Source organism: Poeciliopsis prolifica, unplaced genomic scaffold (genome assembly GCF_027474105.1).
Source record: "Poeciliopsis prolifica strain line A6 unplaced genomic scaffold, Auburn_PproV2 SCAFFOLD027, whole genome shotgun sequence".
Lineage (NCBI taxonomy): Eukaryota > Metazoa > Chordata > Actinopteri > Cyprinodontiformes > Poeciliidae > Poeciliopsis > Poeciliopsis prolifica.
In genome coordinates this window covers 5,216,155-5,233,252 of record NW_026562402.1, presented here as the reverse complement: position 1 = coordinate 5,233,252, position 17,098 = coordinate 5,216,155, and the positions used below count along the sequence as shown (strand labels likewise).

At 37.8% G+C, this 17,098-nt stretch overlaps 1 protein-coding gene across 5 annotated transcripts in view; it reads right to left on the bottom strand.

The window, feature by feature from the left end:
- The window catches only part of mib2 (MIB E3 ubiquitin protein ligase 2), a 48,265-nt gene extending 34,089 nt beyond the window's left edge, over positions 1-14,176 (bottom strand). For 3 of the 5 annotated variants that reach the window (XM_055048491.1, XM_055048492.1, XM_055048493.1), the window contains exons 1-2: positions 7,626-7,772; positions 1,172-1,567 (exon numbers count right to left, since the gene is read on the bottom strand). In XM_055048491.1, coding sequence (XP_054904466.1) covers positions 1,172-1,567; positions 7,626-7,656 — 427 coding nt within the window. In that variant the 5' untranslated portion in view covers positions 7,657-7,772. Of the gene's footprint in view, positions 1-1,171; positions 1,568-7,625; positions 7,773-10,445; positions 10,950-14,027 lie in introns of those variants that run through there. The other 2 variants (XM_055048495.1, XM_055048494.1) reach the window with 2 other exon arrangements.
- Positions 14,177-17,098: the final 2,922 nt, after the last annotated feature.

The window sequence follows — 17,098 nt, the reverse complement described above, 5'->3', positions numbered from 1 at the left end:
AGCCAATAAATAACAGAGAAGAACAAAGAGCTTCAAACAACTGAACAATATACTCCCAGCTCCAAGGCCTGTTTTTTGTTTTTTGCTGAACTAATTGAAAGAGCTTCTGAATCAGAAGTTGTTTTAAGTGGAGCAAAAAGCTCCAGAGTGTGTGTGCATGTGTTTGTGTGTGTGATCACAAAGAGACCATGATGGGTGATGAAAAGACCCCTGAAAATGGGTTTTGCAAAGCTTGAGCACAGACTATGACATACAAACTGGAATGTGGCAGAAAAATATATATAATTTTAGGAATCAAAGAACAGAACTATTTCTTATCATAATTGGATAGAAAATTTATTTTTAAAGTAAAAAAAATAAATCAAGATTTCGTGAGAAAAACAAAAAATTATCCATGAAGATAAGTTGGTGACCATGTTTGTCTGACTTCTGCTTTGGCTCTTTGGTGCTCAGTTGAGGAAATTCAGAGTCAGCTGTATGTAGTCGTGTTGAAAGATTAATTCAAAGGAAGCACCAAAAAAAAAAGCTATCTCAAATAAAACTGTATTTTTTACATTATTTACGCTGCGAGAGAAAGAGGATTTCTGACAAACTCCGAAGAATGTCAAAAAGTCTCAAAGTAGCTGGTTTCTGTTCTACTTGTGACATGGAACAAGCTGGACGTTTAGAGCTAAACTGTTAATAACTAGGGAGGCAGAAATTTTAGCACTGTTAGCCATCCTAAGTGGTAATGAGTTGTTAAAACAGTTTAAAATGACAGCACTGTGAACTTTCACCTAAAAATGTTATTAATGAAAACCTAATCATTGCACAATTTTTATTTAATGGGTAAAATGAATCTGATCAGAAGGGGGGCCTTTCATAATAAGTTTTGCTGGATGATAAATTGTCCCAGTGTTAGTGATTAACTATAATATTGTTTTTTTTTGTTATAGTTCATCATACTTATAGGAGAACCTATAGCAATGTTATATTTTATCATGAATATTGATAATAACATAATAATCCAGTTCAAAAAGCCAAAATCTTTCATTTTGGAAAGAACATTTCGCACCGAAACTGGAAGATAATTTGAATTCTCAAAATAAAATATGACAACTAATTTATCCAGCAATTAATTGCTCATAATCATGAGTTTATATTTTAGCACAACCTGATCTTCAGTGCTTACCAATTTGAGCATTGTCATACAGCAGCAGGTCATAGGCAGCCTGGTATCCTGTGCGGTAGTTGGTACGTGTGCCGCTGTCCCACTGAACCACCACCGTCTTGTCCGGGGTCGTCGTGCTCCCCTGCCGACCGATTTCCACCACGGTGCCCACGTGACCCTCGCCGTCGTCCTGGTTTCCCCACTTCCAGTCCAGGCCACGCACCACGCGCATCCCCACCTCCATGCTGCCTCTTTTCGGGCCTGGCCTGCAGGCTGCGGGCAAAGGCCGAGGCCTGGCAGCACAATCACCCCCGCTGCTGCGCCTCCGGGCCTTGCAGGAGGCGGAGGCAGATCGCGCAGAGGGTATCGCCGGGAGAGCCGGCACCAGCGTCGTTTCCGGGAACAGATCGGGGGTGACTGAAAGAAAGAGCAGTAGGAAGCGCATGAAGCATACTACAAATGTAGAGGTAACCACTCAGAAATAAGCTTTGAAAGAAATAACGGTGTCTTAAAATGCTTTGCATTTGGCATCAATCGAATAAACATGAGACGTTGTTTAGATCAGATTGCAATACTTTTAAACAAGTTAATCCTCCAACCTGTATCTACTTTCACACAACCTCCACACAACTGTCAGCTACAGCTGAGGGATTCCAACACGCGGCGTGCCACATGTCTCATTAATTTCAGAGCATAGTTCTGTTGGCTGGTGGATCGTTCACTGGAGGCCTCACTGTGTGTCATGGCATAGGTCTGCAGAGAGCAGCTGGACTTGAACGCTACGCCCTGCTGCGCTAATCAAGCCCTGACCTGGCACAAACATACACCGACAGACTTGTACCAACATCCTTAACAGGATCCACAACTATTGTTGACCTCATTTTGGCTCCATCCCCAACACACAAACACCAAGTGCAAGCTGTAATATTTAGGCAAAAAGTAAACACACTTTTAATCCGACAAGCAAAAAAATTGGAAGCATTTTTGTCAATTTTAAAAAAAGGTTCAAACAGTATTCTGAAATTCCTGTTTCTTTTGTTTCATACAATAGTGCAATCAATAATGAACTCTGTTCAAAGCAAAAAGATGAAAGCAAACAAACAAAATACCCAAAAATGTTACTCAGTTGAAATCAGATATTTACATTTTTAAAAACTGTATTTAAAAAATTATTTTAATAAAATCAGACAAAACTTCTGTTTTAGGTCAGTGTTTTCGATGTGCCAAAGAAACAAATAAAGTATCGCTTAAAGCAATACCTCAAATACCCCTCCATAAGTCTGGTTCATTTTTGGGCAAAATTTCCAGATGCCTGAAGATAGCACATTCATCTGTTGAAACTGCTTTATTCAAGTAAAAACACAATGGGAACACCCTCCCATTGTCCTGTTCTGGAAGGAAATGGGTTCTACTTTCCAGATATGGACATATTTGGTTTGAAATATGTCCATCAACCCAAAAAAAAAAAGCAAAACAAACTTTGAGAACAAAGACAAATGGGGCCCTTATCCATGAAAAAGCATTCACTCCAAAAGACGTGAATACATTTGTAAATGCATTTGTAAGCATTTACAAATGCTTACAAAGTACTTGATGTAATCTGATGAAACTAAAACAAAAAGTAAAACATTTTTGGATATTATGTTCATTGGTACATTTGCTGTAAAACAGTGGAAGTTTGCAGGCCTGGGAATGTCACCACATTGCTGAAATACAGGTTCGCTAGCTGAAGGAAGAACTGGAGCACTTTACAAAACCAGTGGCTACAGGAATAAAAAACATGATGTGAAAATATTGAAATGACATCTCAAGACCTTGACCACCAAGTTCTAGCTCTGGTGCAAGAAGGTCAGTGACCCTAAAAATACCACCACATTATTTGCAAAGTGGCTAAAAAAATGCCAAATTAGTGACCATAAGAAGGCCATAATTCCAGTCATTAGTTTTATAGACGACTTTTGGAAGAGCTATAAAGGTGTCTGCAAGCAAGACAGCCTACAGACTTGACTCAATAATGACCATTCTGTCATGAGCAAATGTACATAATTTGGCAAACAGTAATTTTTTGGTAATTCCAAAAACAGGAAGCATTCAGTGTGAATTAATGTTTGCTTTCAATTCTGCACACGTCTGAAACTGGAATTAAGAAGCCAGAGCAATGAAAGAGGTCTAAGGACTTGTGTTTCAAACCTTTGATAAACAGCACCAGTGGTTTTAATGAAAGCAGCTGAGGGCTCAGTGCTAGAGACAGGAAGAGAAACAGAAAGGAAGCAACATTTAGAGGATACGGAAGCTCGAGTCAGCAATACAGCGAGAAACTTCTGCTGAGGACCATAATAATCTAATTACACTCATTAGTCACATTTGATGTATTAAGACATTCATTTATGCTCTTGTAGTTTTCTTCCTTTCTGGTGTGTACAAAAAGTTGTGGGATTTCTGTGTCTAATCACAATACAAGGAAAAAAAGACAAAGAAACTGAAAATGCCAGGAAGCACAGAATAGTTCTAAGCAATACACGCTTCTTGTGTGAGGTTTTGTGTGTACAGCGAATTGTTTTATTTTGAGTGGCAATATTTTTACCCAGTAATTTGCAAATGTCCATTGTTAATGAAATAAAATGTATGTTTACAAACCGCTCTTATTGTCAGCTCTTTAAACAAATTTTACCACAAATGTAAAGTGAATATCAACCAAAATAATAAGAGGGAAAGAAGTTCATATTATTCATACTGCATTTTTATCAAGATTGCAAGGTGATTTCTGCATTAAGCATATATGAAAACAGATAGGATGTGGTGTTTTCAAAGAGAACATAAGAATCTTTTTTTAGGTCCAAAATGTCAGCTCAGCACAAATTTAAAAAAAAATAAAAATCCCGCCGCCTAATCTTAAAGAATGAAGATGGAGGAGGTCCTTGTCACTGAAGACGTTTATAGGAAGCTCCTTGTCAGATCATTTTAACACTAGAACTTAAAAAATCTTAAAACTGCAGAAAAAATACACAAGGAAAAAAAACAAAATAGTTCATTATTGAAAAGCAATTACAACGTAGGACCTGTTATTAAAATAACTTTTAATTTTGTCCAGCAGGTTTCTCCAGACTGGAAGTGCTATTAACATTTTGAAGTAGCAGAGACAGAGTCCCAATTCAAAAAAATACAAAGATTAGGAAGCATCAAAATTCAAACATTTTGGCACTCATAACCAAAAATAAATCAAAATGCAGACAAACATAGACAGTATTTGGTCAGTAATTAAAAGGGTTTGACAGTTGAAATACCCATGATGCTTTTATTGATCATTGAGAAAGGTTTAAAATCATTTTTGACATGTTTGTTTTGGGTTTTTATTTTTATAAAATGAAAATAACTTCACGAAATTGACTGTCCTCTTACACTGCTTTAGTATCTTTTGAGAGATGTCTTTCTCTCGTACTTTAACTTCTCCTTTAAAAAAAGCAAACAACTGAAATTCACAAGCACTCAATCCAGAGAAAATCTAGCTCAGTTTCCAGAAGAACTTAGGCAACATTTTCAGAAAAGTGAGGGCCTTCTCAATGAATCAGCCACTGGGAAACCCGAAACTTACATCGTCAACAGAAGCAAGTGATTAGTGAAACTATTTCTTGAAACTTTGTTGCAAAAAGGAAAAGGAACATATCCACACTTGGAAACCAAAACAGCAACTAAAAAGTTCATTTATAATTAAATCTTCAAGGCTCTTTTATTGAAGTTTCTCCATTGCACAACATAATGACACCAAAGTGTGAAACTTTTAAATGTGGCATTAACTACATCAACTGTAGTGAGTCACTACAACAAAAGCCAAAATAAAGCAAAAGAAAAGCAAAGCAATCAAACTGTAATGTAGCTATTAAACAGAAGATTAAATAGAATATCTGGTGCCCAAAGAGTATATTACAGTTTTTATAGCAATGATTACTTTTAAGTAAAAAAAAAACTGTTGGCTAAAAAGAGCTGGCAAATTAGATATTCTGAATTTAGTTAGCAGTATGAGTTTCAGCTTATTGATGTCATTTTGGCCCAACAAGTGAAGCCGCAGAGGATGTTTTGTTATTCCAGAGGTCGGCTGTCTGCTGTGCATTCCTCTGTCGTGTTAGTCTGTGTGTGCACGCGTGTGCGCTTGTCATGACTAGGCCACCTGTGTTGATGAAATGTCACTGCCAATCTGCAACAAAGGGCCAGGACATACGGGATTACAGCTCTCTGCCTGCAATAACAGATGGGTCGGCTTCCGTCACACACTGCCGAGGGCTGGCTGCCGATGCCACCGTCAACCGCCTTCGCAAAATCAGTCTTTTAGCTACAATGCAAGACGTGTGTATTCAGAACCAGGAGGTATTTTCTGTGATAGACAGAAAAGTTGCAGAAAATTACAATTCTCGTGTCCTTAATGGTGTTACACTCCATGTGCTTCAGCAACATAACTACATCAACTGTAAATGATGAAAAAATAAATAATACTACTCTGCAGGAATGATCCATTCCTACAAAAGGTTTAGATTTTTTCAAATAAATCATTTGTTATTTTTCTTTACTTCACAATTAGACATAAGCTTACCACGTAAAATACCAATAAGACAAACTCCGGGTTTTGGCAGGAATGTGACAAGATACAAAAACTTCAAGGGTTAAGGATGCTTCTTAAAGCTCTTAATTTGTACAAAAGAGAAATCTGTTGTTGTAGTATAAACCTGACCTGCATTTTCTTTCAAATGTGGCAGAGCGCAATTTAATGTAAAATCTGGAGTTTGCACTGGTTGTCAGATGAGGTGTTGCAGTGGGATTGCGATGTCACTTGAGCTTTTTGCTAAAGAGGATCCATGTCAGCAAGCAGAAATTATTGACAATTTCACTGTTGCTATACGGCGGAACATATTTAGAATCAATAAATGGTTCAAATGTCCATATTTGATAGCTTTAATAAATCTGAGAAGAATAAGTTCCTCAGAAAGGTGAAAACCCAGCTTTGTTTTTGGAGCCCTTTTTTGCTTTTGGTCCCATTTATATTCTTCATACCATTGAACAAATGTTAGGGTCAAGCAAAGATAAGTTTTTTAAGCAACCAGCCTGATCGTATTTGAAAATGCATCTGCCCTCCTTTCTAAATGATGAATAAAATGTAATTAACCACTTTATATTATTTTAGTTGCACCACTAACCAGAAATCACTTAAATAAAACCTTCTGCTAAATGATCACAAAAAACAACACATCCTGCCCTGAACTAAAAATAAATTAGAAACAATGTCTGAAGAGGGTTACAAAGTTCCTTCTAAGTTTTTTTTTAGAACTATTATCTGCAAATGGAGAAAACTGGGAACTACAGTAAATGTCCACAGAAGTGGCTGACCTTCCAAAATGCACTTCAAGAGTGCATTGATGGCTCATCCAGGAGATCATAAAAGGACCCAGAACATCCAAAGCAATGCAGGCCTCACTTGTCTCAATTAAGGACCGTATTCGTGATTCAAAAAGAAAAATGGCCTCCATGGGAGAAAAACAGCTGCTGAACAAAAACAAAATAAAAGGTCCATCTCACATTTGCTCAAAGAGTCTAATGATATTGACTTTCTTCTTGTAAAGTAAAAAAAAATAAAAAATACATCCATCAAAAAGTCTCAAGGCCTAAATGTAAGTAAATGTTTTCTTGTTTTATATTTGCAAGAAAATCACATTATTATTCACTAGATTTTGTGGAAAATGTTCTATGTACTGGTGATACAAAAGTAGAGGATTTGAGGTGTCTGTCTTGTTACATCCAGAGGGAAAAACAATCAAACAGCATCTCAGAAACAGACATGTAGTCAAACATGGTTGTGTTGCTGTGATGGTCTGGGACTGCTTTGTTACTTCCGGTTCTGGAACAGGAGACATATGTAAGGGTGCAAATAGTTTCTCACAGCTGTTTATTGCTGTACTCAACAAGAACTGGTGCAGTTTTTATAAAGAAATTAGTGAAAAGCTTCAGAAATGGGAACTTGTTAAACACATCTGGCAGCAGAGGGGCCAAAAAAAAAATCAATAAGGATCTAGAGTAAGGAATACGTGTACTAACAATTTTTGCCTGCATAAAACTCCGCAAATTGCTTTCTTATTTTTAATTCATAAAATTAACATTGTCATCTGTATCCACAAAATAGTTTAAGTCTAAAAATTCATGTAATAACATGTAATTGATCAGCCATCAAATTAATCCCTGATGCTCTACAATGCCATATTTTACCATCCATCTGGGATTACTTCAAAAGATGTCATTTAAATCGCAATAATCTCAACAAAACTCTAAAGATTTATTAATATTCACTCATAATCCCCAGAGCCTTTTGAGAGCAAACATTAAAAAAAAATAATAAAAGAAACCCACAGGCACAAAGACGTCCACTGATCCCCAAAAGCACCCAATAGAAACTTGACGAGATTAAGTCATTATGACAAATTATTGTACTCACTCCCCATGATCTTCATTCCACTTTTGAACATGCCAGAAGCCGTGCCGGACTTTGTTTTCGCACACGAGTTTACAATCCCACTAGTATCCCTGCGTCTATCGGGCTGCGAGAAGCGGCTGGAAGTCAGCAGCTCTGTGGCGCCTTCGCTCAAACTAAACTGAACCCTCTCTGGCACAATCTTAGTATTTGGTTAGCTGTGAACTTTGATCCATGCTTTGGAACATACTGTTTTCCATTTTTTGTGGGTTTGGCAGATGTGGATCAACAAATAGGGTTACTTATCTGGGTGAGAAAGAAAAAAAAACATGAAACTTGTCTAAAGCTGGGAAAATAATGGAAGAGGTCTAGTCCTTTGAGAGGACTGCGTTTAAGGTCAATAAATTACTATTACGTTTGATTGCTAATCACTAGACGACTCTGCTATAAAAAAATTTTAAAAACCCAAGAGGCTTTCCAGACAGTCTGCCTGGTTCAAAATTTGTGTAAAACATTGTTTTAAAAGTCTACACTGTGCCAAAATTTGCTACTTACACATTGATCTTTCAATTTATACCAGAAAAAAAAAGGAATCAATTTGTAAATTAACATGGCCATCAATCATGCTGTATTGTGGCACTGAAATCCTGGTTTTATGATCGTTTTTGGGATAATCAGGAACCAAATGAATTCATTCCAACTTGTAACATTCAACGTGATTTATTAACCCAAAATTACTTGCACAAGTTTGGGATCACATAACAAACTGATGTGATAATGAGTCTGCAGGTTGAGGCAGGCGTGGTTGTGAGCAGGTTGTTGAACAAAACTGGACAGGCTTGATGCCTTATGGAGGAAAATAACAACCACACAGCCTGGGGAAGATGGAGAACCTGATCACAGTGCACAAGTTCCCTGTAAAATAAAGTTTATTTATTCTGATAAATTTGGGGAAAAACAAAAACGTTTTTTTGTTGTTGTTGTTTAACATATTATCTGGTAAAGCGTTTTGACCTTCACTGCCTGCCGTAGTTTTTATGACGTCATTGGCTGAGTTTGGATCAGCTTGCTGCTATTTGACGCTTCTGGCTTTCTAGATTTCTGTTTGTTTCTATAGAAATGGAAGGAAAGCCTTTTTATTGAAAAATAATGATTTATTTTATTGTAATAAGGTTTAAAAATCTCATTACTGATTCATAAATTAAGCCATTTTAAAACGGAGGACAAAAACCTTGCTTTAAGTATCTTGGGATGTGCAATATAAGGGATTTTTACTCTCTAGTAAAAATCCCTTATATTACATGAAGCAATACATTTTTAAATATTTGTGTTGAACTTTAAGTTGAGGCAAAACCAATTCATACTCAGATTGCACGTTAGCATCATGTAAGCATCATTTCACTAATTCAGAGGTAGATTTAGGTCTGGGTCTAACATGCATATGTCCAACAAACGATGTTATGAACTGAAGGTTGAATCACTTCTGTCTCATCTGACCAGACATGCCCATTAGTTACTTCTCTGATTAATGTTCTCATTGCCCACAATGTTTTTTTTGAAAATCGACAGCCGTATCTTAGTAGGTTTACACTTGTGCCATACGCTTTACTGAATTTTGGAGATGATGTATTGAATAGTTTGCCCTGAGTTGTCAAACCTTAGAATATTTTTTTATGGTATAACTCTGCTGTAAGCTTTTCCACAATGTTCAGCCAGACTGGGTTTGTTTGTCTCTAGGATGCTGTTCACATTAGATTAATGTTCCCTACTGAGATTAAATTTCACGCAGGTGTATTCGGTTGGATAATTATGAATGCCAGTGATTATACTGGATTTTATGCAGGGGCATCACATCAAATGGGTCCAGATTTTCTGAATTTGAAACAGAGTTTCTGCTGGATTCCCCCAAGCCAAATTTAAAGACCTTTTTAAGACCATTATGCACAAAATTTAAGACGTGTATCATGACAGAAATGTACATGTTTTATAGAGATGCCAAACTTTTTTGCCCAGAGTGCACTTAGCACCACTCAGATTGGCAACAGAAGACAAGCGTTCTCCAGCCAACTGGCAATAATTTACACTCACCACTAAGAGACTCCAACAAGCTAGCTAGCCAATAATAGTATATTAGCAGCTGGTTAGAGGAAGCCTCAACCACCTTGAGTCACAGAATGTAATGAAGATGTCTGCATGTGATTCAAACTTTTGCCTGGCAGAAAAGTCTCACAAGAAAAATAAACTACATAAAAGAGTAAACAGTCATGTCATGATAAAATTGAAGACCTCTGATTAATGTATTCAAGGCCAACTCACATTATTCTAATAAATTTAAGACATAGCAGGGCCTTCATTTTAGATACAGGAACGTAAAACTTTTTAAGAATGCAAAGTGGGCTTCGCAAGCCCATCTCCCCCAACCGGCATTTAATCAGCGCGGCTCTGTTCCACAAATGGCGACACTTACAGCCAATGCAAACAACAAACTGCTTACTTGGCACATCATCTCGCTTTACTACAAACCACAGCAACATGTGCAGTGGCATGGCCATGGACCGACACCAGCTGCACGCGTGCTGCCTTTGCTCTTCATCACCCCACCTGCAGACACGTCCTTAACCACTATTGATGTGTAATATAGTAATAATTCCTTTTCAGCAAGGGAAATAGAGGATGGATATGTCCCACTGTCCATCCCTGTCCATCCCCCACCGTTAAAGTCCCATTTGTTGAGAAAAGCTTTATAACAAACTGAAATATAAGAAGAGAATCACCAACATGGAGCGAAACGACTCTCACTGCATCACCTGATAAATAAAACATGTGCTTGTTTGGCTGGTTTACCTGTTGGCATACAGATGTGCAGCGAGACCGACAACAGCAGGATGCAAAGGATGCAGCTCTGATATTTAGCTACATGAACCCATCAGATGTTTAAAAAAAACAATAGCCACCTGTAGTCCAGGAAAGAAATGGGAAATGTAGAAATGTAGAAAAAAAAATAGAAAAACAAAAGCTTCTGTTGTGATGCTCTCCCTGAATGAACCGGCCGACGAATGAGGAGGAGGAGGAAGAGGCGGAAGATTAGAAGAGCCAGGCCAGCATTCCAGGGATGTGATTTATAGATCCAAGTCCTCTTTAAACAACATCCCTGACGTATGGACAGACAGGTTGGCCGTGCAGGATCAGAGCTGGAAGAAGAAGAAGAAGGCTACTGGAGGATGCAGGCGACATTTAGTCCTTTGTGCGTGGTGTCAGCAAGGATTACCACTGTAGATCAGGAGGAGGAGGAGGAGGAGGAAACGAGGGAGGAGAGTGAGAGCGCTGCGTTCGGCCTGACGTTCCGCTGCTTTCGTATAAAACTGGGCCAGTGGGCTTTGCTCTGTGCATGCTGTATTCCATCACTGGGTGGGGGGGGGGGTGAGCGTGTGAAGCAGACGCGTTGCCTTTATGGGCCAATATGTGCAAACACATGCGCATCAAGAAGCTCTGCATAAAGATGTACAGCCTCCCCCCCTTTCCTCTCGTAGCCTGTGGGGACACTATTCACCCTACTGCCAGCCAGCGAGCAGAAGACAAGAAGGGAGGGGGGGAAGGGCGCACATTACAGGGGCATGGTCTGGATGTTTTTCCTTTTTTTTTTTGAGGAAAAATAAAGGGGTGTGGCTGGAGGCAAGTTTGATGAACGGACACCTGCCACAATTCTCAATATCAGGCTTAAAATTTTTATTTATTTATTTATTTTGCTACGTCTGCTGATTCCCTAAAGCACAGCCAGGAAGGAGAAAAGAGGGAGACTGTCTGCATGCTTCCCGAAGCTTTCATAGCCTTGGAATATTTACTTTAATGTGGCCACAGCTGCAAGAGACAACAATATGGTTACAAAAAAAAAAAGAAAGAAAGAAAAAAAAAACTGACGACGCAGCGTTCTGCTGATCCCGGCAAACACACGTGAATCTATACAGCTGCTATTGGCAGGACAAGCACAGGCAAAAGAATGAATGGGTGCTTGGGAAGTGGCTGAGACACAAGCTCCTAATGAAGTTTATTTCGGCACACTGCAATCTGGTGAACAAAGCTATCGCTGTCCAATGCAACAGACATGTTGGTGTGAAACACATGAAGGGAGGCATGCTCTTCTCCGCTTCACGGTTAAAAATAGAAAAACATTTCAGCAGATGTCTGTCATCAGAGTCAGAGGGTAGATTAAAGGTAAAGGCTTATTGCCAAGCAAAATACCAGTGAAATGAATAATAAGTAAAAAGTTTCAATGTAGGGAGCTGCAAGACAGAATGACTTCCAAGGATTTTTCTAGACCTCTAGTCTAAAAACTAAAAGCAACTGTGGTTCCATGAGCTGGACAAAAATATAAATGACATTATTTATAAAAAATAAAAAAAATGGAAAAAAGCCTTTTTGTTTTATAAAATTCATAATTTTATCAAATGAAAGACTTAATGTGTTTGATTTTTGGGTGTGCATAGGCTCTGGCTGAAAGGTGCTATAAAGTTGCCTTTTGCTGACAGATGATGAAGTAAAGAGCAAATCTAAATGTTTTTCTACATTCAAATTTCTTCTTTGAGTACTTATTTACACTTGAGAAATGTTAAAATCGAATTCCACTTACTTCATATTATTAAACACAGACTTATAGTTTGATTTTGAAACAGAAACTCAAGATATTGATTAATTAAAAATGTATTACACGATAAGAAGTACAACTATTCTGACGTGAAATAAAAGTGCTGCAAATTTCCAAAAAAAGTCAAGTTAGTACCTCCAGTTACACATCCACACATATGCCCCTGACCATTATTCGATTTTCACTCAACTCTAAACAAAGGGCATCAAAGTACAATGCTGTTTGTTGATGCATTTACTGGTTGAAAACTACAGGAGTTTACAGTAATGATGCGTTTAACAAGCAGAAAAAACACCCAAGCTTTTCCATGTCAAAGGAAGAATAGCAATCAAGCTTTGGCAATTACAGTTGTTTCCTTATGCTGACTGGCCCAAAAAATTTGCATCTAGATTAGAACTGGGTTTATATTATGAAGAGCAAGAAGAGTCTTTTTACAGAATAGGGCAAATAACATAACACAATGGCACCAGGCAAAGCATCTGATGCAACAAGAATCCTCGCAAAGATATTATCTCTCAACAATGTTTTGGGTCAAACCCATAACATCCTGATAAGCAGCTAACTCCGCGTTTACTGGCATCTCTCAACTCTCAAGAGCATCAGTTCTTCCTCCCATCTTCCTCACAAGGAGCCAATTCACCTGTAGGCATAAAGTAATCAGCTTGTTTTCAAATTTGTGTTTTCACTTAGAGTGAAAACTAATACAAAACTGTACTGATTGTAAGTTTCATTCTGACAATGCATATACTGAAACGGCCTGAACGAGACTAAACTTCTTCTCGACGCACTCTCAATACTAAGACCAACCAGCAGTTTTGAAAATGATACCTTAATGTTTTTGCAAGTAAATAAAGCCTTTGCTTTTATCTTTCAACAGTCATAATCATTTTTATTATTTGATCAATGTATGAAGTCACAGCTATGACGACAATATCAGTCTGTTCAGTATTGCATCCACAAAGGATTGCTTGGCTACTTTTCTGGAATGGTATAATATTCACTTGCCATGCAGCAAAACTCTCTTTACCAAGAATATCTCTATATTTTAGTTTTAGTCAAGTTGCTTTCAATTGATATGCTCTGATCAGAGATTAGCACATCAAATACTTAATAAGAATAACAATAAACAATGAAATTAAATTGTAAAATTCTCTATTTATTCAAAAAATTAAAATTATAAACCACCGCCAAAATTCACAAACACATCAAACAACAGCTTGTACTTTGACATACTTTTGGAGGGGTCGATCAAATTCTCATTTTTTTTTTTTTAAATCAGGGTTTTTGTGTGGTTTTCCCCACTTTCAGTCAGGTGACAGTCTTTGAGAAACTGGAAGCAGAAGCATGCAGCCAGTCCTGACAGGTCTGACCCCACATGCAGAGACAACACCTTCCCCATTACACCCAAATGACACTGTCAAGCCCACACGCCAAACTCACCCGTTTTCAACACACAATTTAAAGTCATGACATTTGTTTTTTGTCAGACAGGCGGTCAGAAGAAGCAGCTTCCACAACAATACGTCTCTATTGGGATTGTCATAATGAGCCGTTTATTTTTAAAACAAGAAAATTAACTGCACCCCTACAAATCTCCACTGAGTTTTAAACAAACTCGTGCTTATGCCTGCCGTAGATGCTGACACTCTGCTATGCTTCTCATCCCTTCAAAGCATTACCAGCCTGTCCGTAGCTGCACTAAGCCTGTCTGAGGTTGGCGCTAGCTTGCTAACTACTGTTTGCCCTGCCACAAATTCAGCTTCTCTCGCAGTGTGTCCACTTACCGGTCCCTTGTCAACAATGCTCACTTTGCAGTCAAATGAAACTCCATACTGTCGTAAAATAACAACCCCGGCTTGGTTTGTTTCTGGATAAATATGTATTTACAAGGCTGAGAGGTTTTGCTGCACACAGCCATGACAACACGCCCATGCATTGCGTCACTGGTCATGCTGCCTTCACTGGCTGCTCGTAATAAGCACAATTATTCATGACAGCTCATTAAAGTAACCCAAGTTCAGTAGAGATTTTGTTGGTAGCGTTTGCGGTTTATAATAAATATGTCAAAGGAAGCAGCAAATAAATGGAAACATTTACTTTGTGTGGGTTCATTAAGGTGATTAGTGCGTTGTTAGTTTGTTATTTGCTTTATTGCTTCACAAAGATGTGAACCAAAACATCAAACGACCAGACAATGCTGCATTTTTGCTTATGCAGCATTGTCTCACACTGGAAATTAGAGAAAAATCCCACCTCTATTTTCAGTACGTGACTTACGTGCATGAAAAATCCTAAATGTAGAAACCAGCTGATTTTAGTAACATCACTAAATCAAAAATAATGATCACTTTTATTTATAAAGCCCTTTATGTCTCCAGATGAAATCACCTCGCTTGACAGCACAATGCTGGCACCCCAGCTGTAGTTTTTGTTTGTTTTTGTTGGGGGGGGGGTTTCCTAGCAGATGAGCAGTCACAGCTTTTGACATAGTCTGAGCACAGAAAGAACAACTTGCGACCATTCTGCGCTGTGAAATGTCTCTAAATTCTTTCTTCTCTGAAAGCAACATCTCCAGTCTCATTCTGTCCTTTCTTCATGTCGCCACATGTTCTCTAAAGGGCATATGGAAGAAAAAAGATGGAAGAGATGGATTTTGTCTTCCAAAAGACCTGATCCCCTATTTTCAGTTTTTGTTTTTGTTGTTGTTGTTGTTTGTTTTTGTCTTTCTGATTTTCTGGCTCCTCAAGATTTTTGACTAAAATGTCCTGGCATTGCAAGGTGCTCATAGTGCTTTGCACAAGATTTCCAGAACATTTGGAAGACAAAATATTAGTGGGCATTAGGCTTTTTTTTTTCAACATATTCCTTCACTGTATCATATCCAACTTACTTGAACTGTTTGTTGCCAAAAAAAATTTCTGTCACTCTATCGTAACTAAACCACACAGTTTCAGTTAAAATCCCACAAGAGTTGAGCAAATGGCATGTTTTCATGTCCTGGCATGCAGCTTATCCAGACATTTGACCCGGTGATACCATCTCCTGGTTGTCATAGAAACGTGGTGATTCCAAAATGTTCTCCAAGTTCTGCAAACGTGAGCTTTTGAGATGTTTCTGTGCCATAACAGTGTGTGGCTAAACAAAATTACCTTCTCATATTTGTACCTCAGGAAGTCCTGGATTACAATACCCAAACGTGAAAAAACTTTAAAACATAAACACCCAGTTGCATTTACCCAGAATGGACTGGTAGGGGGGGTAGTGAAATATACAGTATTTAAACTAAATGGACAATTTTTAGAAATATATTTCAGAGACAGTGGTTGTCAGCTTTATCTGACGGCTTGTACTGCAATAAAATAATTTGTCTGTGGCCAGAGTTGATCTGATGTTTGATGAGTCGCACTAAATTATGAAGATAATGGTTATGGTGTCTGTTGTTGTCTCATGTGGCTTTTGCAAAATGTAGCACGAGCCGCATCAGATCTCCAGTCTTCCTTCACTTTCAACGCTGTCGCTGACATGACGAGGTAAATGTGTGAAACGATGTATTCTAGAAAAGATTACAAAACAACCTTGAAACAAGTGCTGTTGAATAATAAATGAAAAGGGCATCTGAGGACAGCAGTATTGTATGTACTTTGTATTATTGTATGAATTAATACAGTATTGTATGTATTTCAAACACAGCAATTCTATGTTGCGAAGAAAAAAAAGTGATGCAAATACAAATATTGATCTTTTTGGGACCAAATCACTAAAACTGCTGAGGTGAAATATCTGGTCGCCGATATTTCACTCAGTTATTAGATATTTTAACATGTATTTACTCAAACATGGAACAGCTGCCAATGTGCTGGTTCAATGCTGCCCCCTGCTGACATGTGACATTTTTTTTCTTTTTTGTCAAAATCCAGTTTTTAATTAAAATGTGATTCTATATTAAAGTGTGTATATCCTTAAACTTTTAAAAAAAAATTCTACACCGTATCAAAACAATAATGTAGACTTCTGAACTTGTATTGAACAGTTTCTCACAAAGTCCTTTCTGTCTCGCTTTCTATGCTGCTCTGGGTTTTTCTCATCATAATGCTGGATGAGCCACTGGCAGCTTCTTGGGAGACATTTTGGTAAACAGGTAATGCCCTTTAAAAATGTCAACCTTTTTTTTTTTTTTTTTTTGTCACTCATTTCAGAAAGTGGATTATTAGCAGATGACATGGCACCCCACACTATCACTGACTGGACATCCATCCATTCAGTAGTGTTCCTCCTGGCCGTGAAGCCCACTGATCCATTAGCTGCTTCTGCTATGGCGCCACAGGTTTCCACTATTGAACCATTTTCACAGCTTTCTAATTTGGAGACACTGAATTTTTGGTTTTCAATAAGTCACAATCATCTTGACGGAAGTAAAAGCTTGAAATATTTTACTCCGTGTGAAAATTGAGTTTCACTTTTTGAAATCAGTGACAAAAACATCAAACTTTTAAAGAATATTTTAAGTTTTTCTTGACTGTAGATTTTCTCATCCATTTTTGAATTTCTTCAAATGAGCACAAAGCAACGACGCTTTGAGACATTTTGTACTTCCTGTTGTCAATGAAGTTCAGTTCAGGTGATTCCAGGCCTGGCAATAATCAAGTTTGAGAATGGTTAATAAAAGTTAATTACAAATTTCACAGAACCAGGTTACTTGCAACAATCCCCTCAAAGAAACAAATTTAACTGGATTTCTTTTGCTTTTAAATTTGCCGTCTTTCATATTGACATTTGTTTGATATAAAATAATAAGCAAATGTGAAAAATTGAAGAAATTTCAGATGTGCTAATACTTTACACAGCACTGATCAGA